We start from the raw sequence: 24003 nt of genomic DNA, 5'->3' as shown, positions 1-24003 counted from the left end.
AGCAGACAAGAGCTGCTTCCTGGAGTATCAAATTATTCAACAAACAGAGGATGAGGATAATTTGTCTATTCTCTCGAAGAGGACTAAACGAACAACCCTAGGCTGTATTACATTATTGATGCTTATGGTTTTCATCAGACAGTTTTGCTGCAGGCAGATCCAGTTTCTGTTTGCTATTTGTTAAGAACGATAACATTGTTTTTACATGCTCTTCAAGCATTTTAAAATGATATTAACTATGAAAAATTATCGTCTTATTCATTTATGACAATAAATAATTTAAAAAATACTTTTAATGTAGTAGAACAAGTGTATCTGGAACGTCACGACACGTCAGACTCGGGGTGGAGTCAATACTCTGATTCAGCCAATGACTTTTGTGAAAAGTTAACGGTCCGGCCCACTTTTAAACGTCACTGTTGTCAGCGCGGGAGATGTGAGCGAGTGTGGCGCTGAATACTGAGAATTACCGCCAAACTAAAGCTGTAAGTACTGCGTGTTTAAAAACATTTATACAGCATATATCGATGTATTGTTATTCGATTATATTTGTTTACTCGGACACGTGCATTGTTTCAGCATATTTTGTCTTTATTCTGCGGTTGTTGATCATTTTGCATGTAAAGCAGCTGTCTTGGTAGCACATATGCTCTTCTTTGTGCTCCAAAGATGGTTATTGTCTAAACTTGAGATTAAAATGTACTTACTTTTAGTAAAGGCTGTTTATGATTGCATCACAAGACATCTGCTGTCTTGTCAAATGACATAATTTCAATTTCTCTGATCAAAGACATTCTGTTTCTTGAGAGATCAAGTAGGGAAGTTAAATTAATAAAACAATTTGACTTGTCACGAGTGCAAGTAGTTACAGATAATAGAAATACAATAGTTAATTAAGTACATATCTGATTATAGAAGTAAATTAGTATGCTGTAAGTATTAGTATTGTATATTAACTACATTATTAGTATATCTGTGATATAAGCAAATTGTGTATCAATATGTGCAAGTTACATTAGACTATAACACTTGATGCAGAGTAATATTGTATTGCAATAGCACTGAGGATGAATTAATTTATCTAATTAGTTATCAAATTAAATTATGCATTCTGTGTATGAATGTTTTGTGTGTATATATATGTATGTATATATGTATATATATATATATATATATATATATATATATATATATATATATATATATATATATATATATATATATGTATGTGTGTATATATATATATATATATATATATATATATATATATATATATATATATATATATATATATATATATATATATATATATATATATATATATATATATATAATTCTAGTGTATATTATTACACATATCAGCAGCAGACACTGTCCTGTATCTGATTTTCCTCCTGAGAGCATCATGCCGTGTGAAAGGAAGCCCATGCGTTATGGTCACTCAGAAGGCCACACTGATGTCTGCTTTGATGATGAGGGAAAGTAAGTGACATCTTTTGTAATCACTCGAATCTTATAACATTTGATTTCAGATTTCTCAAATGGGAAATGATAACATGTAACATGCCTGTAATTGATGGTGACCGTGTTATGTTTTGTTTCAAACTCTTTATGATCTTTCCCAGGTGTATTGTGACCTGCGGGAGTGATGGTGATGTCCGCATATGGGAAAGTCTAGATGACGATGATCCCAAGTCTATAAATGTCGGGGAGAAGGTCTATTCTGTAGCCTTGAAGGTAAGTTAACGTTTGCTTTTTTTCTCAGTCTATTATAAAAGCTTAATTACATTAATAATGCTGCAGAGAGTGTTCTCGTAAAACACCTGAAAATGATCAATTAAACTAAAATCCTGCTAATTTTACTGTTATTTAAATGTCAGTGTTTATTTTTCCCTACAGAATGGAAAGCTCATTACAGCGGTTTCCAACAACACGGTTCAGATTCACACTTTCCCAGATGGAGATCCAGATGGCATACTCACTCGATTCACCACCAACGCAAACCACGTCACCTTCAATGCCAGCGGGTCAAGAGTGGCTGCAGGCTCAAGGTATGAGTTGCTTTCATTCCTTTACATGCTACAATCCTGTTCTTAAAGGGATAGTTCACCCAAAATTAAAAACTCATCATTTACTCACATTCATGTTGTTCCAAACCTATAAGACTTCAGTTCATCTTCAGAACACAAATGAAGATATTTTTAATGAAATCTGAGAGATTTCTGTCCCTACATTGAAAGTCTCTTTACTCAAAACTCAGACGTTTCAAAACTTTCATAAAGAGATCATAAAAGAAATCTACATAAACAGAAGCTCAACTGTACTTAGTTAGGCTAGAGAACCAACCTCATTTGTTCTTGTGCATCAAGCAAGCATGCTTGAGCTTCTGTTTACCAAAATTAAATCTGTTCATTATATAAAGCAGGGATGGGCAACTTCAGTCCTGGAGGGCCACTGCCCAGCAGAGTTTAGCTCCAACCCTAATCAAACACACCTGAACCAGCTAATCAAGGTCTTCAGGATTAGTAGAAAGCTATAGGCAAGTGAGTTTTTATCAGGGATGGAGATAAACTCTGCAGGACACTGGCCCTCCAGGACCGGAGTTGCCCATCCCTGATATAAAGCAACTGTGTCTCTAGGGCTGGGCTATATATTGCATGCGATTGTCACGCGCATTTCGTCAGTAAAGCCGGTTCCCTGATTACCGCTAAATCGCCATCACCTGCTTTCAAATGGAGCGACATTTAATAGACAGAACCGTAGATCACTGACAAGCCACGCAATATCGCGTTCATTATTGAAGGCGATTCATCTGCGATAATGAACACGATATTGCGTAGCTTGTCAGTGAACTACGGCTCGCATGCGATATATCGCCCAGCCCTATGTGTCTCTTCAGAAGACTTTGATTAAACTGCTCGATTCATATGGATTTATTTTCTTCGAAAGTCTGATGGTTTTGGAATAGGGCTGCCCTCCAATAAAGATTTTTCTGGTCGTCTAGTAGTCTTCATCTCTGAACGCGCCTATATGCATGTTTCATTGATTACATAACCTGAGTATTTGTTTTCTATTTGAACTGGTTAATTTAAAAAATTTTAGGTTTCTATAAATGTATTTTTTGATGTCTCAAGTTCACAGAGAGAGACGGCAGAAAGCGCAAAAGTAGACTTTTCACAGATTCAAGTGATGTATTACTTTTATCTGTATGACAAAAAATGAGTATTTAAAGTGCAAGTGATCACACCGAGTGATAGCCCACATTTTTCTAGGCTAACGTTAAAGTGAACGGCCATGAAAAGTTGCTACTACTTACATGTTTCAGATAATATAAGCCATATTTGAAGTTGATGAATGATAGGCGAGCGTTTGGATGTCCTGTCCGATGTATTGTGTTTTTTTTTTTTTTCCTGCGACCAATAAAATTTTAGTTGACTAAGCCTTTTCTCGTCGAATAATGGTTAGTCGACTATTAGGGAGCAGCCCTAGTTTGGAATGACATAAGGGTGAGTAAATAATTTTTTTTTTTTTTTTTTTGTGATCATTTTTGGGTTAATTAACCCAAGACAGGTTTGTCTTATTTCATATATATGTTTAGTTGCAGTTCTGTTTTAGTCAAAATTGGTGAAAATCTCATGGGTCATTTTAATATTTTAATTCTCCCATCTTCGTGCTTTTGATCAATGTCTATGTGGAGAGAAAACCACTTCGATTGTTTTATGATTAGTTGCATTTGGCTAAATGGCCATTTGCTGGATATATGGATTGTTTTTAAGTGGATGCATCACAGTTGAAGGCAGTGAGCATGTCACAGCATTGATTGAGCGGTTTTATCCCGCTGCCGATGCTTGAATATTGATGCACTGGCAGCTGAGCTCCAAACAGGTTATTTGATTTTTTTTTTTTTTCTTTTTCCTATAGAGGTCGGAAATGAGTTTTCATTTATTTCCCCACTTCAGATCAGAAGATCTACAGTGCCAATATGAGTCTCTGTTGAGCTGAAAATGGTGGAAGATGAAGGTGCTAATTTTGACATTCTGTTTTCCAGCGACTTCCTGGTGAAGATGGTGGAGGTGGCGGACAGCAGTCAGCAGAAGACCCTACGTGGGCATGATGCTCCCGTCCTCAGTGTGGCTCTTGACCCTTCTGATGAGTTCCTTGTGAGTGTCATGGTGCTTTTTAATGGTCAGCAGGTGTTATTTTTGAATGTGGCTAAATTAAGAATTGCTCGTGAATCAGTTCTCATTGTCATATTTGTTGCATACATTACCATTGGAAAGTATGGGGTCAGTAAGATTTAGATTATTTTGGAGACAGAAATTAATACTTTTATTCAACAAGAATGCATTAAATTGATAAAAAATGGTAAAGACATTAAAATAAAAGCTGTTCTTTTGATCTTTCTATTCAAAGAATATTAAAAAAATGTCACTCTCCACAAAATATTAAGCAGCACATCAGGTTTCAACATTTATAATAATAAGAAATGTTTCTTGAGCAGCAAATCAACATATTAGAATGATTTCTGAAGGATCATGTGACACTGAAGACTGGAGTAATGATGCTGAAAATTCAGCTTTGCATCACAGGAATAAATTACATTTTCAAATATATAAAAATAGAACGTTATTGTAAATAGTAATATTATACAGTAATTTTGTTCATATCAAAATAAATGCAGACTTGGTGAACATATGAGACACTTTCAAAAGCAATAAAAATCTCCCCAACCGCAGTTTTTTGAACGGTACTCTATATGTATTGTTTGTGACATATAATATGTTCTGATGAGTATTTTTGTATTTAAAATTACTGTTGAGCCATGATTGTTAATTTTACTGTGCTGATGTCACTTCCTGACAGGCTTCCTCCAGCTGTGATGGATCAGTCACTGTGTGGTCTATTGAGTCACAGGTTTGAGGCCTTATCAGCTCTTCATACAACAAAAAACATGTACAATGGGGTCCAAATGTCATCGAGCACTAATAAAAAAGCTTCTGAATTGCATTTTTAAATTATAACTTTATTACAAATTAAAATTTTACCATGTCAATTAAATGGAAATTTCCCAGATTGTCAGTGTGATCTCAGACTTCTGGACCCCTCTGAAGCTAATGAACCCTGTTGTGTGTTTTAGGCTCAAGTAGCTCAATGGAAAGTTCTCCAGAAGTCAAGTGACGTTAGCAATGCCAAGTCTCTCTGTAGACTTGCTTGGCAGCCTCGCTCTGGAAAGGTATTGAACATTTCATGTTAATTTAAGCCTTTTACAGACTTCAAAATTTAATTAACAATTTCAGGTTTCTCTCTTTAGTGGCTTCATATATAACTGCTTGATGAGCACATCAATCAATCTGTCGTGACATTAAGATGAATATTTTCCATTGTTGTTTGTACTTGTAGCTGCTTGCCGTACCGGTGGATTTGACCATTCAGCTGTATGACAAAAACACATGGACGCATGTTAGCACACTCTCTGATGACCTCATCACGCAGGTCAGTAGAAAACCATCCAGTAGTTTACAGTGGAACAGTTACTTATAAGAGGAATATTATTAGAAAAGGTCATTTGTAGGCGGTGGAAACCTTTATTAGCATTACAATTGTGCATTAACCTTTCCCTTACTGTATCTCATGAGATATGTACTGTGTGGTTAAAGTTGTGTGTTATATTGCAGTGCATTTTAATGTTGTCATGAACAATTCTTTCCGATTCGTTCTCCTCCCTAGGTTGTTAATGTTGTGGTCTGGTCACCGTGTGGGAAGTTTCTGGCTGCAGGAACAGTTGGCGGAAACCTGTTGATTTGGGATGTAGAGGCCAAACTCTGTATTGAGAGGTTATAGTCATATGCATCTTGATATTATTGATCATTTTGGATGTTCAAACCCAGTGTTGAGATTTTTTTCAAGTAACTAGGAAAGCAACACATTACTTTTAAATTTAGTTTTAAATTTACATGTTGAGAGAAATTGGGAGTAAGTGCAGAGGTGTTGTGTGCTCAGTGTAAACATGATGGTTATTGTAGTTGTAGACTAAATGTGAGCATGCATTTACTCATCAAACAGATTCAGTATTCTTCAAAATGAATAAAAATCTGTGAAATGCAAACTCAGAATATTACGCAAATCTACAGTAATTAAATAAAAATTACACAAATATACTTAAAGGGTTAGTTCACCCAAAAATGAAAGTTCTGTCATTTATTACTTACCCTCATGTTCATTACTTACCCTCACCTTCGTTGATCTTCGGAATACAAATTAAGATATTTTTGTTGAAATCCAATGGCTCCGTGAGGCCTCCATAGGGAGCAATGTCACTTCCTCTGTCAAGATCCATAAAGGTACTAAAAACATATTTAAATCAGTTCATGTGAGTACAGTGGCTCAATATTAATATTATGAAGTGACAAGGATATTTTTGGTGCGGCAAAAAAACAAAATAACGACTTATTTAGTGATGGCCGATTTCAAAACACTGCTTCAGAAAGCATCGGCGCAGAGATGAATCAGTGTATCGAATCTGCTGTTCGGAGCGCCAAAGTCACGTGATTTCAGCAGTTTGGCGGTTTGACCCGCGATTCGATTCATGATTCGATACACTGATTCATCTGTGCTCCGATGCTTTCTGAAGCAGTGTTTTGAAATCGGTCATCACTAAATAAGTTGTTATTTTGTTTTTTTTTGCCGCACCAAAAGTATTCTTGTCACTTTATAATATTAATATTGAGCCACTGTACTCACATGAACTGATTTAAATATGTTTTTGGTACCTTTCTGGATCTTGAGAGAGGAAATGACATTGCTCCCTATGGAGGCCTCACGGAGCCATCGGATTTCAACAAAAATATCTTAATTTGTGTTCCAAAGATTAACGAAGGTTTTACGGGTGTGGAACGGCATGAGGGTGAGTAATGAATGACAGAATTCTCATTTTTGGGTGAACCAATGTCTTTGCTGCTGACCTGTAATGATCCAGTATAACTATACAAAAATGCATCTTATTCTTCTGTAATCTAAAATGGCAGCACAGCTGAAAGGTTTGTCTACTGTACAGATGTGAATTTGCATTTCCTTCAGCCTGAGGCTTAAAGGGTTAGTTCACCCAAAAATGAAAATTCAGACATTAATTACTCACCCTCAAGTCGTTCTAAACCTGTAAGATGAAATCCGATGGCTCAGTGAGGCCTCCATTGCCAGCAAGATAATTAACTCTTTCAATGGCTAGAAAGCTACTAAAGACATATTTAAAACGGTTCATGTGACTACAGTGGTTCAACCTTAGTGCTATAATGTGACGAGAATACTTTTTGTGCGCCAAAAAAACAGAATAACGAATTTATTCAACAATATCTAGTGATGGCCGATTTCAAAACACTGCTTCATGAAGCTTTACGAATCTTTTGTTTCGAATCAGTGGTTCAGAGCATGTATCAAACTGCCAAAGTTATGTGATTTCAGTAAACAAGGCTTCATTACGTCATAAGTGTTTCGAAGCATTTAGAAATTTCAATGGTTCACGTGACTTTGGCAGTTTGATACATGCATTACATGCAATGCATTACTTTACATAAAAGTAACTAAGTAGTGCAGTTACTTTACATGACAGAGGTATATTGACCTTATTGCTCAAATACAACAAATATTGTGTACAGTTGTATAAAGGATGGTTCTAGTGGTGATGGTATTTGTTGATCTCGTACCATTGCAGACAGAAACACGAGAAAGGGTTCACTGTGTGTGGGATGGCGTGGCATCCCTCAGGGGGCCGGATCGCTTACACTGACACAGAGGGCTGCCTCGGGCTCCTGGAAGGCGTGTCGTCCTCGTCGCCATCCTCTTCCTCTGCTATCCAGAACACCAAGGTCAGTTGTATCCTCAGGCTCTCGCCTTTTTCTTCCCGAACATACTGCACCAGAAATAACATCACCAACGTAAAGTCATGATGAATGTGTAAGGATCTTTAGGTGACCTTGAGAAGCAGCTATATCTGCTAAAGGATTTTTTTTTTTAAATTTTAACATCATTTTGTATGTTCATTATTAATAATAATATGGTAACGCTTTACAATAAGGTCTCATTTGTTAACTTTAGTTTAGTTTAGTGCATTATCTAACATGAGTTGATAATAAATAAATGATTTTAACATTAAAACTATTTAAATTTATTAATATTTAATAACAATTTTTAATTTTTTTTTTATTTTAAGTTGTCTGTCTTGTAGTTTAATAATACATTTAAGCACAGAGTAATAATATTTAACTGCATGTACTTACTATAGGATTAGGACTTTAGTTTAGGGTTAGTTTCTTGAAATTATGCCCAATTTATAGTCATTTCTACAGTAACTACATGTAACTTGAAACAAGAACACTGTAAAATAGTGTTACCAAACGTTCATGTTGGTTCACAGTGCATTAACTAATGTTAAAGTCAATAATTGTATCCCTTAAAATTCATGTTTAATAATCAAAATGATATATTTAAATGTTTGTTTTCCTGTGAAAATATCTTTTTTCATGCCATAAAATAGCTTGAATGTAACTCTACACCCTTGCTTCATTTAGTATTCTCTGAACCATGAATATGCAAATTAGTCCCTGCATCCACTCGATCTCACGAGCTCATAATACCCGATCCACTCTGTCAACTGTAGTAAGCGTCAACAAGTGGAAATTGTGGTTTAATTCAGCCATATATGCTTGGAAAAGAAACTGATTCAAAAGAAGAACGAATTATACAGGGAGGCCCGGTTCTACAGGGGTGCTAAGCACCCTCGAACGAAAGCAGGAGCTTTCCAGTGCGTATTTGTGTTTGAGCTCTGGAGGACATTGGTTTATTCATGTTTTTGCAGCAGTAAGCAATCACAGACATGTTTGTTGATCTCATGAACGCAGTGACCAATCAAGGGGAAAAGAAACTCCAAACAGTTTTTTGGAGTGCCGATTCGTCACGAATGTGAACGAGCAGTGCAGCGTAGACAACCTTATCGATTATAACAACTTTGTGAGATCGCAAACTGAGATGGGTGACAACTTTTTAGTGATTATAAAGGGAGAAATGGTAATTAATGATTAGCCTTTTGCTTGACTACTTTATCAAACAGCTAACAATGTGTTGCTAATGTTACACAAACCATGTTCCCGTTCACATCTCCGAGTCAGATTTTCACCACAGGTGGTCTGACAGATACAACTTTTGATCTTAAAAATGTATCAGTAAATGCTGAGATTAATAAATGCTGTAAAAATTAACATGAATAAACACTAACAATTAATGTTAACTAATGTAGTAAAGTGTAACAAAAATATATTATAAAAATATAATATTAAATTATTATTATCAGTTCATGTTCATTCAAATAGTTAAAGGTGCTCTAAGTGATCCTGGGTGGAGTAACTTCCTGTTGACGTTCAAAGTGTTGTCAAACAAAACAGAGGCTAGCTAGACCCTCCCTCCTCCTCCTCCCCCTCCCCTCCATGCTTCCTGAAACAGTCATGAACGCGCATTTAAAATCATTCTTATCGGTTATTGGCTGGAGCATGTTTATTATGATTCGTGGTCCAGGCTGCACCAGTTTGTTTTTATTGCCGTTTTTGGAGCTTGTGGCGACTACAGAGACCGTGTTTTTTTTACAGTGTGTTCAGGGGACAGGCAGCTAGTGGATAGTGAGGAGATGTTTGCTGTATGTGACAAAAAATGTTTTGGCCTAAAAATGCGTGACATCACTTAGAGCACCTTTAATCATATTTTTATATTCATACTGAAACATGCATGAAGTACTGATTGGTTAAGTTATATAATGTCTTATAACTGTTATGATTTGTTTATTAATGAAAGTTATTTTAAATGTTCCTTTATGTAAATGAATGTACCATGTGTTTTCCTGCTGATGTTTAGGCCACTGCAGCTAAAGAAACAAATGACTATGATGACCTGTTTGATGAGGATGATGACCGGATGATGGATGAGGGCATGAGTGACTCGCGGTCTCCAGTGAAGAAACCCATCATGGATGATGATGATGACGACGACGACGACCTCATGCCTGCCACGGGCAGACCGCGGAACAGAGGTTCCTTCTTGGATGACGATGACAATTCTCAAGGTATGAGACATCACCGCAAAAAAAATATTGTAGGAAGTTACTTCAAGTAAAGCACTTTAATTAAGGGTCTGATGTTTTGTTCTCTCAAGATCCAGGCTCTGTAAAACTGGATGGACTTCCAGAGGAGGATGGCAGGAGTGCTATACATCCTGCTGTGGCCCCTGCAGTGGCCCGTCCCGTATATGAGGGTCCCATGCCCACACAACCCCAAAGAGCTTTCCAGCCGGGATCTACCCCAGTGCACCTCATGCATCGCTTTATGGTGAGGAGAAATCATACCAGTTGTCAACTCCATGTAGAAAGTGATCGATACAGTTTTGTGACCATGTCAGTTATTTCCTGATCTGCAGTTACTCAGCAGATCACTGATATTTAAAGAGTTTTTCATTAATTTATTAAACCGGTCGATAACCGGTTTCCAAATTTCCAAGAACCACGAATTCGATTCTGTTTGATTCCTGTGTTTGCATTTTAATGTGATTTTAAACAATTCAAACACAAAGAAGATGCAGAAGAAAAACTCAATTAAACACTCGCAAGCTGTTTCCAAAACATCCAAAGCATGTGCACAGAAAGCTGCCTCTCATATAGTGTGCAAATACTGAATTGGTTTCGTTTTCATGTCCTCTTGCTCTTGAATGGGCAAATACACATGAGATTGTCAAAATATCCTCATAAACTGTTGTTTCTTTCTTAAGTAAATGTAAACAGTTGAGAAAGAAAACGTCTGTGTATCAGTATATTGGATCTGTGCATTAGGTTTTAAAGCGACAGCAGCCTAATAAACCTGCTGTCATCTGTCTCATTAATTTTAATCAAAGAACAAAAGAAAAATCATTCACTAATCTTGACTAGATAGCTTTTGTAACTTTAATAAGGATTAATCTATATTTTATTTTCAAAGAAAATTATGCAGTGTGATTTACATTTGATTTTAAGTTCTGTACCTGAAATTTGTTCAGTTTTATTTATTTGTGCTATTGCTAATTCGTTTATTTGTTCTTATTTTATTGTAGGGCTGCACAACGATTAATCGCAATTAATCGTTTGCAAAATAAAAGTCTGTGTTTACGTAATATATGTGTGTGTTCTGTGTATAATAATTATTTATATATAAATACATGTATAAATTTAAGAAATATATACATGTATAAATAAATATACATATTTATATATATTTTATATTACATATAAATATAAATATTTTATACATAAATATATTTTGTTTCTTAAATATATACATGTATGTGCATGTATTTATATATACATAATTATTATACACAGAACACACCTATATTATGTAAACACAGACTTTTATTTTGCAAACAATTAATCGCGATTAATCGTTGTGCAGCCCTATTTTATTGCTGACTGTTTACTTGTCTTTAGTTGTTTTTGCTGTGGTATGTTTGTTAAAAACATAGGAAAAGTTTCTTGTGTAAGTGTTCTTTAGCCTTTTTTGTTTGTTTGTTTGTTTTTTTTGTTTTGTTTTGTTTTTTTGGGTTCATGGTATTCAGCTGCAACAATTTTGCAAAGTCACAGAATTAATACTTAACTGGAATTGAAACTGGGAATTGCTAGAATTCAAGCAAAACCATAACTACTACAACATAAACATAATATGCATTACATATATTTTATAATAATAATTTATTAGGTTGAAAACACAATCATTTGCAAATGCTAAGAACAGTACAACGACTGGAAGTGATTATTAATATGTAATAAATATATAATGATATAATAAAATTAGGATTTATAAATAAAATAATAGCTATCCCCTGATTTAAAATAAGAACTACTGCTATTTTCTGTGTACTGAATATTTTCTAAATTTGATTTAACAGTAAATCAAATGTTGTGACAGTAAATATTTGTCTATATTAAATATGAGAAGGTTTTAAAGTTCCCCATGTTTCTTCTCAGATGTGGAACTCCGTGGGCATCATCCGTGGCTATAATGATGATCAGGACAACGCCATTGATGTGGAATTTCACGATACTGCGGTCCATCATGCCATGCATCTCACCAACACCCTGGGCCACACCATGGCTGATCTATCCCAGGAGGCCGTGCTGCTGGCCTGTGAGGGAACTGATGAGCTTGCCAGGTACAAGATCTTAGTAGTAATAATTTACTTTATTTCTTTGAGTCAGTTATAATTTTTTAATTTCTTTAGTTTAGACATATACTGAATTGAATTTAGAGATCTTTTTTTGTTGTTCAACAAGGCTGCTATTACAGTAAGTTAGATTAAAATCAGCAGCAGTTGGTGTGAACCTTGCTCTGTAGTCCTGTCTCCCCTTTGTCCTCAATTGCTTGCCTTTGTTTGCGAAGCAAATTTGCACTTTGCCTCCATTTTTATTTGCAGAACTACTAATCTGGTAGAAATCTGGTAGTAAATTATCTGTCTGTGAATTTATGGATGCTAACTACTGCCCATCTGTGAAATGCACTGTTTTTAAATAAATACCTGTAAGTGTAAATTATTATTTGTCACTGGGAATAAGCTTTTCTGTGCAAAATGGGTTACACATTATTTTAAGGTGTCCTTGTCAGTGTAATTATACATTTAAGTATTGAGCAATGTTAATTACCTCTTTCCCCGCCATTGACGGAATTTTCAGGCAATCCATGTTTTCACTGTTATACAGTAGGGGGCGTTATTACATCTTCTGAAAAAGTAGAGAATCTCTGGATCGAAACACAGGTGAAAAGGAAGCAGAAACAAGCAATGAAAGCATTGCTTATGTGCATGTAAATAGCAAGATCATCAAACATTCAATGACATTTTTGTGAAAATTATTTAAAAAAAAAAAAAAAAAAAAAAATAATTGGCTGGCAACTTAAAATGCTGGTGGGGAAAGGGTTAAGGCCATGTACTTACTATAGTGGTAGGGTTGCATGTAATTATACATATTTTACTGTTATTATTACATTTAGTACATGTAACGTATGTAACAAGGACACTAAGATAAAGTGGAAAATGTAACAATGACACATGTTGTAACGTAATCATACCCCGAAATTTGTTCAAATCCTTAAACATAATAACTGAAAGGTATTTACATAGAATGTGAAAACAGACGTAAACATTTTGGTATAAAGAACAGGTAACATCATAAAATGTCATCAAATAAAATAGCTTGAATGAACACAAATATGTTAAATGTTTATACTAGAAAATGTTTATGCTGCATCTTTTGTTTCCCTTCATGAATGTCTCATTTTCCCTATATTTGTCTCTCTCTCTCTCCATAGTAAGATCCAGTGTTTGCATTTCTCATGCTGGGACACTCATAAGGACTGGATGGTGGATCTTCCTAAAGGAGAGGACGTGCGTGCCTTGTGTTTGGGTCAGGGCTGGGCGGCAGTGGCCACCAGTGCTCTGATGGTCAGGCTGTTCTCCATCGGTGGTGTGCAGAAGGAGATCTTCAGCCTGCCTGGAGCTGTGGTCTGCATAGCAGGACATGGAGAGCAGCTCCTCATAGTGTATCACAGAGGTACTGATGCATGTGACCTTACTTCTGGATACAAGCACTGGTTTCAGGGCAATGTACCCTTAAAAAATAAATGTTCAGAAACATATATATTGCACCCAAGCTGTGGTTTTCAATTGGTTCCTTTAAATGGAGAGAGTTGCTCAAAAACTTACGCACTTGTGAAATCTGCGAAAGCTTTTGAGCAATGACTCAGATGGAATAAATCCTTTCTTGCATCCATTAAAAGTAAAAATCTGAATTAGAAGAACTGATTCTCCAAAAATGAATCTGACTTTGCTTGTGCTTTGTGTCTGCAAATCGGTTGAGCTTGATTGTCATGTATGCCGTCAGGTACTGGGTTTGATGGAGACCAGGCCCTTGGCATACAGCTGCTCCATCTCGGGCGGAAGAGAAGGCAGGTCATCCACGGAGAACCGTTGCCTCTCTCACGGAAGTCCTACCTGGCATGGATGGGCTTCACGGCGGAGGGTGAGTCACCTCCTCTGGTTGAGCAGGCGTTACACACACACTGTATTCTCTTCCTGTTGGTAGATTTTTGAGGAAATGGGGAAAAAATTAAAACTGCCTCAAGAATTTTTATGTAATTTCCTGGTAGTTGTCTCATGTTATGTACAATACTGTTCAAAAGGTTGGGGTCAGTAACAAATTATTTGAATTCAGGAAGGATGCATTAAATTGATCAAAAGTACTAGCAAAGACATTTATAATGTTAGACAAATAAATGCTGTTCTTTTGAACTTTATATTCATCAAAGAATCATGATTTCCATCATAAAGCAGCACAACTGTTTTCAACATTGATAAGGAAAATATAATTGAAATAAGAAATGTTTCTTGTCCACCAAATCAGCATATTAGAATGATTTCTGAAGCATCATGTGACACTGAAGCCTGGAGTAATGGCTGTAGCTTTACAGTCACAGGAATAAATTAAATATTAAAATATTATAATAGAAAATAGTTTGTAAGTAAAATGTAAAAATATTTCACAATTTTATTGTTTTTACTGCATTTATTTTTGATCAAATAAATGCAGCCTTGGTGAGACTTTTTTCAAAAACTTTAAAAATCTTACATCCCCAAACTTTAGGGTAGTGTATGCATACAGATATCCTCAATCAAAGCTAATAGACATTGTTTTTTTTTTGTTTTGTTTTGTTTTTTTCATAAACTGGGGCCTGAGATTTCTTTAGTCTACCTTCTTTTCCTATTTGAGTATGACAGAGAAGTTTTTAATTACTCTTTGCAGGAACCCCGTGCTGTATTGACTCTGAGGGCGTTGTACGTATGCTGAACCGGACCCTGGGGAACACATGGACTCCTGTCTGCAACACCAGAGATGCCTGCAAGAGCAAATCAGACCATTATTGGGTTGTTGGTATTCATGAGAATCCACAGCAGCTCAGGTGCGTCATTTCCCTTTATTCACAATTGTCAGATCTGTGACCCACTCCGTAAATAGGAAATTTCCAAGCAGCCAGTGAAACTGGGAATCCTCTCCATCTCTCTCAGGTGTATCCCCTGTAAAGGCTCACGTTTCCCACCAACCCTACCCCGCCCTGCTGTGGCCGTCCTGCCCTTTAACCTGCCTTATTGCCAGACCACCACAGAGAAAGGCCAAATGGAGGTATGGCCTAAAATCAGTGTCATGTAGCGATGTGCGCTTTTTGCCTATTGCCTATTTGAGTACTTTACTAATGTATGTTTGTTTGTTTATTTATTTATATATTTTAAATTATTGGTCTATATAGACATGGTCAGAATGATGTCTTTGCAGTGTGTCTTGCTGTTTTTTTGCATGCATAGTTTCATACTGTTATTTTTTTTATTATTATTATTATTTTGCTGACCTGGACTGAAAGTCAGTTGTCTTGCAAGTGCATTGCTTGTCTGTTTTGCCATCAAATGACACTTGATTTGGATCCTGAAATATACAGTATGTTCTTTTTTTAATTGTGTATTTATATGTTTGTTTTGTAGGAGCAGTACTGGCGGTCCATGCTCTTTCATAACCACTATGGCTTTTTGTCATCCAATGGTTATGAAATTGACAGCGAGGGTCAGTCTCAGGCTGAGAAAGAGCAGCAGGAACTGCTAATGAAGATGTTCGCTGTAAGTCATTCACATGGCCAGAACAGGAAGTTAAAGCCTGGTTAAATTCGATCGCATATGCCTGAATTGAATTTCAATGTCTGATTTCTGTAAAACAATTCTGGAATGTCATAAATCAGATCTCTGCTTTGACGTGTGCATGCCATATTTTCAGGCGTAGCTTGGACATTTGAATCAGATTTGTTTTTATCTGAACTGTCCTTCCAGACATCTCACCATGTTTTATGCTGTTTGTTGTCTGTTTGTGTGTGTGTGTGCCCGGGCAGCTATCGTGTAAACTGGAGCGAGAGTTCCGGTGTGTGGAGCTGGCTGAGCTGATGACTCACAGCGTTGTGACGCTCGCCATCCGTTACGCGTCTCGTTCCAGACGCATGGCCCTGGCACAGAGACTCAGTGAACTCGCCCTGGAAAAGGCCAATCAGCTGCTGCAGGAGGAGGAGCAGGAAGAAGATGAGATGGCCTATCAGAGGTTAGCATGGAACTATGTGTACCATTTGTAGTTATTTATATTAATCTTAATTCAAAATCTTTCAGTGCCGCTGCTGGAAATTTGATGTCTAAGAGTTGTTGGATTGGTTGAAGTTTCTTCCTGTTTTAAGCAGGAAAAGCTTATGAACTGTGGGATCAGTGTTATGCCTTTTATCTTATTGATTCTCTCCTAAAGTTCGTAAAACCTAGAAACAACCTTGGAATATTTTGTCTTTTTTTTGTTTCTAGGTCTCGAAAGGTCATAAGTTTTAAAAAGCTCATAAATTTCAATAGTAAATACTTTTTTGTAGTTATGCTCAGCTTTAAAGTCGGCATGAAACAGAAGTTGCGATAGTCTTTTCTTCCCTATTGTGACGTATATCCGAATGAAATGGCTTCTCGAACAAGATAAAATGTAGGCGGGGCTTGATTTTGTCCATGGTAAATTGATTGGATTTATTGCGGCGATCTCGTGATTGACAGATTGTCTCGCCTATGTGCCAGTAAACACATCATCGGAGAAGAGAAGATATATCGTTCATCATTAAAGGTGCCCTAGAACTTTTTTTTAAAAGATGTAATATAAGTCTAAGGTGTCCCCTGAATGTGTCTGTGAAGTTTCAGCTCAAAATACCCCATAGATTTTTTTAAATTCACTTTTTTAACTGCCTATTTTCGGTCCATAATTAGAAATGAGCCGATTCAGGGTGTGTGGCCCTTTAAATGCTGACGCTCCATGCCCCAAGAGCTCGCGCTTGCCTTAAACAACAAAAAAAGTTCAAACAGCTAATATAACCCTCAAAATGGATCTTTACAAAGTGTTCGTCATGCTTAATCACGTAAGTACAGTGTTTATTTTGATGTTTACATTTGATTCTGAATGAGTTTGAGGCTATGCTCTGTGGCTAACGGCTAATGCTACACTGTTGTAGAGATTTATAAAGAATGAAGTTGTGTTTGTGAATTATACAGACTGCAAGTGTTTAAAAATGAAAACAGCGAAAATGAAAACTCCAAAAATGTTTTTCGGAGTTCTTTTAAACAAATTAGATTTATATAAGAAGGAGGAAACAATGGAGTTTAAAACTCACTGTATGTAATTTCCATGTACTGAACTCTTGTTATTTAACTATGCCAAGGTAAATTCAATTTTTGAATCTAGGGCACCTTTAATCATTTATAGTGAATACTGCATATTCAGATGTGCACATAAGTGGTACGCAGGTACGCATGCGCAGTAAAAATAAACGATTTGCACCAGAAACATGGAGGGAAGCACTTCTGAGTACCGGTTCACAGGGACACGTTTACTTACTGGAGTAGGATTTTTCTCCGTCTCTGGTAAGATAGCAATCATGATGATAAGTGTGTTCTTTAATTATTAGTTGTGAAACGGACCGCAGTTAATCCGTGTGATCCGTACGGATAAGGTCCAACGGTTCGACACGCATGTGATTCGCAGATTAACTGCTAAATTTAACCATCATAGAGTGAAAGTTTGCCATTTGGACGAGTTTTGTCTCGCCAATTAACACATTCAAACGTTTTTTGATTTTAAAAGCGGAAGAAGAGGCGAAAATCAGGACTCGTGAGCTGTTATCTGTGCACACAGCCTCACACCCCCGAAACGCTTGCATGCAGAGAGAGAGTCAGACAGCGCTCGAACACCGAATGAATTCCTTTTTCGTGTTTACTTGCACTTGAACGGACAGATACACACAAAATTGTCAAAATACCTGTCTCAGCAAGTATTCTCTCGGTTATGTCACAAGTGAACAGTTGAGAAAGAAACCAGATGTGTGTCAGTTATTCGGTCCGTGCTTTCCTTCTTAAAGTGACAGCAACCTAATATTCTTGCTGTTGTCTGTCATTAATGTTAGTAAAAAAAAAAAAAATAAATCATCATCTACCGTGTTCGAGAGAAAAGAAGATAGTGAGGAGAGCAGTGATGAGGACAGCTTTTAAGATAAGTGTGTCATGTAAATTGTGAGTACCAAGCAACATCTCCAGGTGCTCCCTTGAGAACTAGACCAAAAAAGTTATGTGCACCCCTGTGCATATTCCATAATAAGATATATTATGGATAAGAATTGTCAATTTTGATTTCATGGTGACTTTAAAATATGTTATCTGCATTGTGAGTGCAATGTCTTTCAAAATTCAATAGTCGTTGTAGGAATTGACCAAAAGTTGCAGTAACTCTGAATTAAATAACTTAAAAATAGTTGAAAATTGTGATGTCAGATGTTTTGTTTCTGTATGTTTAGCCGCACCAGTAGAGAATACAGAGGACCCAATCAGATGAGCAGCAGACAAGCACAGGTTGAGAATGGCTGTGAGGAGGAGGAGGAAGAGGAGGAAGAATATCCACAGGAAGAGCAAATGGATGCAGAGGAATCAACAGAGACCAGGAAACCACGTAAATATGCTGTTTTTCTCCATAGATATATGTGAAAACTATAGTATATTGAAGTATATTAAACCAAATGCCCTATGCATTTCAGATGTACATTTCTTGATCTCTGACATCAAGGCTTTCTTGGTTGTGCGCACTACTTGTTTCAGCAAGAGTCTCAAATATTGCAGTAGATGGCTTTAAGATTAAGTAATGCATTTTGTTCATTAAATTTCATTTCATTGGTTTTTCATTTGAACATATTTTTAATTGCCAGGTTTGAATCCATTCATAAAAGGAGGAAAATCACCTGAAAGGCCCTCTCCCAAACCAGGTGAGTGGAAAATTTGGCAGTTGATAATGTAGAAATAACATTTTCATAATGATTAGAATCAAAATGCAGATTTTTTTCTACATGATTTCTTTATCTTTCAAATTGATTTAACAAATTTTCAAATACCTTTTGAGTGGCACAAATGGGCTGCCATGAAAGATGAGTGTCTGGTGACAATGAAAATTGTGCTTGTGTTTCACAGTGAGCAGAGAAGGACGTGTGAACCCTTTCAAGGTAAGACTTGCACATTGTTAGTGAAATTAAGCAAGCTTTACTTGATATGCATGCTTATATTTACAAAATATAAACAATATACATTTAAACTTGCAGGTGTCCGGTGCAGGAAAGTCCTCAAGTTCTCCAGCTGGTCAGCCCCGAACGACTAATGTTTTGGACAGCATGACGATGTCCAGCAGAAAACCTGCAACTCTCAGCGGAACATCAAAACAGGGCAAAGCACCAGTCCTGAAGCCCCTGGCACCCAAACCCAAGTCCAAGGTACAGTGTGTTGCTCAAATACAAATGTTCTCCATCCCTGTGGGGTCACACAACCTGTCTGACCCCATAAAACTCACTCTCAGCTCTGTCTGTAAGGGATGACCTGGTTATCTTTTCCTCTAAGAACGTTTAGTTCCGATAGTAGAACGTTTATTAGAGTAAAATGTCAGAGGTGTTTCTACTGGATTATAAGCAACATGATGGATTTTTAGTCCAATGTACTGGACACAAAATCCCATCTTGTCTGATCTTTAGATAAGTCATAGTGCTCAATTCTGATTTATTGCTCAGATGCGAGAAATACATTTTTTAAATGTGGCCAGCCAGTATAAAAATCATTAAAAATGTGACGATACCACACATATAATATGTTTATCATTGGATATATTAGGGATCCACTGATAGACGGCTGCTTTCAAGCACTCCCATGTGTATCTGTGTAAGCGCTGGATGAAGAGCTTACAAGATGTCTATTTACATGTTTTTGAAGCACTGATCATTGTAGCCAATCACAGACATAATGTATCTGTTGAGCACATGAACACAATGGCCAATCGGGGGTGTTTAAGAATCTGCTCAACAGTGCTCAAAATCCTAGGGGGAAATGCTGGTATTGTCACTTTTTTAACTTTGGTGCCAAAGTTGGTACTTTTCACAACCCTACTTATGAGTATAACATCTCACTGTGCCTCCACTGACTGACTACGCTGCCATCTTCCATACTCACTGAGTGACCAAAGAACTACTTGTATGTAAAATCTTTGGAGTGACTCCCATCAGTGCAGAATTGTGACAAATGTTGATCTAGAGTGCCGTAAAAGTTGCATGAATTATGATATGACTGAGGTTGCATTACAAAACATCAGACCCATATCTGATTTAGGACCATATATGGAAGTGTCCCAAATCAGAACCTAAAGGATTATATTTCATGTGGCTGTTCACACTGTTATGGAAACAACAGATCTGAGTTGCATGAGAGCAAAAAATTGTCTTTGGGCCACTTTCCCCTGCGGTCTAAACATAGCCTTATTTTGCTGGTTCCTTTACTTCAGACCCAGGCCACACTACTGCAGATGAGTGCCTCTAAAGGAAACAGTAAGAAACAGGAAGACGGCCAATCAGGAGCAGAGAAAGTGAAACCAGCTCCTGCAGCTACACCTCCAGTATCAGCGGAAAATGTTGAAAACAGAAAGTAAGAGACCGCAAAACACCTTTTAATTGTAATTATTTAAGGACATCCATTTTTTTTCTTTTTTTTTTTTTTTGAAAGTGAAAGTATTCCACGTCAGCTGTTGTTGCTGCCAAAGCGTGTCTAAAGGATCAAATTTGGACAAGCAGAATATAAAAGTTTGTATGATTGCTTGTATAATTATCTTTATGGCTGTTAATATGTGAGAGCAAAGTCACACTTTAGATTAAGGGTCAATTCTCACTATTAACTAAGACTTTTGCCTCAAACTCTTTTAATTTCTGTTTATTAATAGTCAGTAAGTTGTTACTGTTGTTAAAGGTGCCGTAGAACGTCTTTTTAAAAGATGTAATATAAGTCTAAGGTGTCCCCTGAATGTGTCTGTGAAGTTTCAGCTCAAAATACCCCATTTAGGTTGGGGTATTTAGGTTGCGGCCCCTTTAAATGCTCGTGCTCCCCGATTTCTAAGTGAAATCCTGTATAGTATAAAACATGAGAACCTTAAAGGGTTATTTCACCCAAAAATGAAAATTCTGTCATTCATTACTCACCCTCATGTCGTTTCACACCCGTAAGACCTTCGTTCATCTTCGGAACACAAATTACACTGCCAGCAAGACAATTAATGGTGAACCTGTGCTCATCTGTGAAAAGCACAGGGCGCCAGTGGCACACCTGCCAATTCTGGTGTTCAGTGGCAAATGCCAATTGAGCTCCACAGTGCCGGGCAGTAATCACACGGCCCACTAGAGGACGACAGGCCCACAGGCCACCCTCATGAAGTCTGTTTCTGATTGTTTGGTCACACCAGTGACCTGCTGGAGGTCATTTTGTAGGACTCTTGCAGTGCTCATCCTGTTCCTCCTTGCACAAAGGAGCAGATACCGGTCCTGCTGATGGGTTAAGGACCTTCTACGGCCCTGTCCAACTCTCCTAGAGTAACTGCCTGTCTCCTGGAATCTCCTCCATGCTTTTGAGACTGTGCTGGGAGACACAGCAAACCTTCTGGCAATGGTACATATTGATGTGCCATCCTGGAGGAGTTGGACTATCTGTGTAACCTCTGTAGGGTCCAGGTATCGCCTCATGCTACCAGTAAAGACACTGACCCTAGCCAAATGCAAAACTAGTGAAAAACAGTCAGAAAAGATGAGTAGGGAAAAAAAATGTCAGTGGCCTCCACCTGTAAAATGATTCCTGTTTTGGGAGTCCTCTCATTGTTGCCCATCTAGTGCACCTGGTGTTAATTTCATTAACAGCTGAAACTGATTAACAACCCCCTCTGCTACTAAACTGACCAGTGGTGCATTTCCCAAAGTGAACTATGGTCGCAAGTTCCGTCGTTACCAATAGAGTTCAATGGGACTTACGACCATAGTTGACTAACAATGGTTTCGGGAAACGCACCCCAGATCAATATCCGAGGAGTTTAACTAACTTGATGCTGTTCTCCGATTTAAAAAGTGTTCCTTTAATTTTTTTGAGCAGTGTATATTCACATACCACAATTACTAAAATGAAATTATCATATGTCAGTATTACTTATAATAAGCATTTATTTTTATATTTTTAATTAAATTGTTATCTGATGTCAATAATCTAGTCTTTGGCTGCTTGTTTTAGCTGACACCAGTGTGGTCACATATGTTGTGCTTCCCTCATCAAGTAATAGATGACTGATTAAGGAACTGTCAGTCTTTTAAGTTCTTTATTTAGTCTTTTGTCTGTAACCACAATTTACTTCCTTTAGGCCAAAAACTGGCTTTCAACTGTGGCTTGAGGAGAATAGGAAGAGCATTCTCGCAGACAATCCTGACTTTGAGGAAATGGATGTTATCAAGGAAGGCATGGGGCGTTTCCGCACTCTCTCAGCAGAGGAAAGACTGGTAAGTCACTTCATGCTCATGACGCGTTTTATCCAAAACTGTTTACTAATTTCTCAACTAAATTCTTCAACCTATTATTAAATCAAGGAAGGTTACATGGGAATTTCCCTGTTTCTGTTTTATTGCACGTGTACTCATTATGTAACAGATTTCATTCATGCACTCGTGTTCAATTTGCTTCCAAAGCTCTAACCCAATTTATCCATGACAATACTGTTCATTAGCAAGTATCCTCCTGTTTTCTGATCTCCACTTACCTGTGTATGTGTGTGGGCTTTACAAACACTCATGCTCTCCGTCTGCATGAACAATCTGTTCGTGACCCCGCACCCACAGGGCCACTCAGTGCAGGGCAGAATGACTCTTCACACACTCCAGCCTGGAGGGGGAATGGTTAGGACGCCTGTTGCTCTGGAAACCCAGGCTGGGGGTGTGTGCCACACTCATTGATCTTATGTTAATGACATGGGGGTGGCATCAGGCGGTGAAAGAGTGAGTTACAATGATGAATGGCGTGCGTTTGGGAGGGGGGAACGTGCAGAAAGGGTCCCGGTGCTCATATGCGAAATGGGTCCGGTGACTCATCACGGTCGCTTGTAAATGTTCGCTGCCTTTGTTTACACCAACCGTGAACAAATGTGTCTGGGTTGGCGGTCAATTTTAATTACAATCACAGAGGCTTGTTTGAATGATGCAGTTTATTGCTCGCGTAATACTGCATACGTGAACGATTGTATGTAAAATTAGCGTATCTGTATCTTTCGTTCAGAACTGGACGGAGAGAGCAAAGGGCGACTCGGACCCCAAGAAAAGAAAACGTGAAGATGAAGCAGGACAAGTTGATGAACATATGGAGTCAGATGAGGGCAGTGCCAAAAAGAAAAAGCCACTGGATACTTCTGCTAAACTTTCTGCATTTGCATTTAACAAAGAATAGTACTTCAATGCTTATATATTTTTATATTTTATTTTAATATTAATTGGGGGGAAAAACTTTTAAAAGTAGTTTTTCATTGCTTACTGTAATTATGTCCTCTCATTTTGTTAAATAGTTTAGCTGCTCATTTGTGTTCCACTTGTTCTCCATAAATTTTCTCAAGTTTGAGCTCTTTTGAAAGCAGAACGTGTTTCTCTTCATTTGCATTTGAAATGAAGCAAAGGCTCTTTGTTAAACAATTTGCAAGATGGTTGATAACAAGGTCTCTTTGAATCTGGTGATATTCCCTCCTACTTTATTTTTGTCTGCTTTGTACATATGTTTTTGTGATGTTTTTGTACTGTATGTAAAACAACCATAATAAAAGCTAAAATATTGAGTCGTCGAGTTGTGTGCTGTATTTTCTTTATTCGAAAGGTTATCTTGGCAAGTTGAAAGTACATAATGTTGCTTGCACACCAGTGATGTAATGAAGGGCATCCTTCAAATGTGAAGTGAACGGTTTTCTGATGCCCATCTGAGGTCACTGAACTTTGATTTTGCAACCAGACTGACATGAAATGAAACTGATCT

The 24003-nt window shown here is 37.3% G+C and overlaps 1 protein-coding gene across 4 annotated transcripts; it reads left to right on the top strand.

The window, feature by feature from the left end:
- Nucleotides 1-331: 331 nt before the first annotated feature.
- On the top strand, nt 332-23809 carry wdhd1 (WD repeat and HMG-box DNA binding protein 1). Of its 4 annotated transcripts, none has more exons than XM_048190686.1 (26): nt 332-485; nt 1363-1482; nt 1626-1737; nt 1900-2051; nt 4049-4160; nt 4864-4914; nt 5138-5233; nt 5401-5493; nt 5728-5834; nt 7709-7862; nt 9898-10105; nt 10195-10367; nt 12032-12216; nt 13368-13609; nt 13940-14077; nt 14858-15014; nt 15121-15235; nt 15589-15720; nt 15987-16185; nt 18452-18607; nt 18861-18917; nt 19120-19151; nt 19248-19415; nt 20471-20610; nt 22358-22493; nt 23263-23809. In XM_048190686.1, exons 2-26 carry the CDS (start codon nt 1406-1408, stop codon nt 23428-23430), a joined length of 3360 nt encoding a protein of 1119 aa, XP_048046643.1. In that variant the 5' UTR covers nt 332-485; nt 1363-1405; the 3' UTR covers nt 23431-23809. The 4 variants fall into 4 exon arrangements, with proteins under 4 accessions (XP_048046643.1, XP_048046642.1, XP_048046644.1 ...); XM_048190685.1 differs by having other exon boundaries at nt 15987-16189; nt 18456-18607; XM_048190687.1 differs by having other exon boundaries at nt 347-485; nt 1366-1482; nt 15987-16189; nt 18456-18607.
- Nucleotides 23810-24003: the final 194 nt, after the last annotated feature.

Source organism: Megalobrama amblycephala, linkage group LG5 (genome assembly GCF_018812025.1).
Source record: "Megalobrama amblycephala isolate DHTTF-2021 linkage group LG5, ASM1881202v1, whole genome shotgun sequence".
NCBI lineage: Eukaryota > Metazoa > Chordata > Actinopteri > Cypriniformes > Xenocyprididae > Megalobrama > Megalobrama amblycephala.
This window is presented reverse-complemented; position numbering and strand designations above follow the sequence as displayed.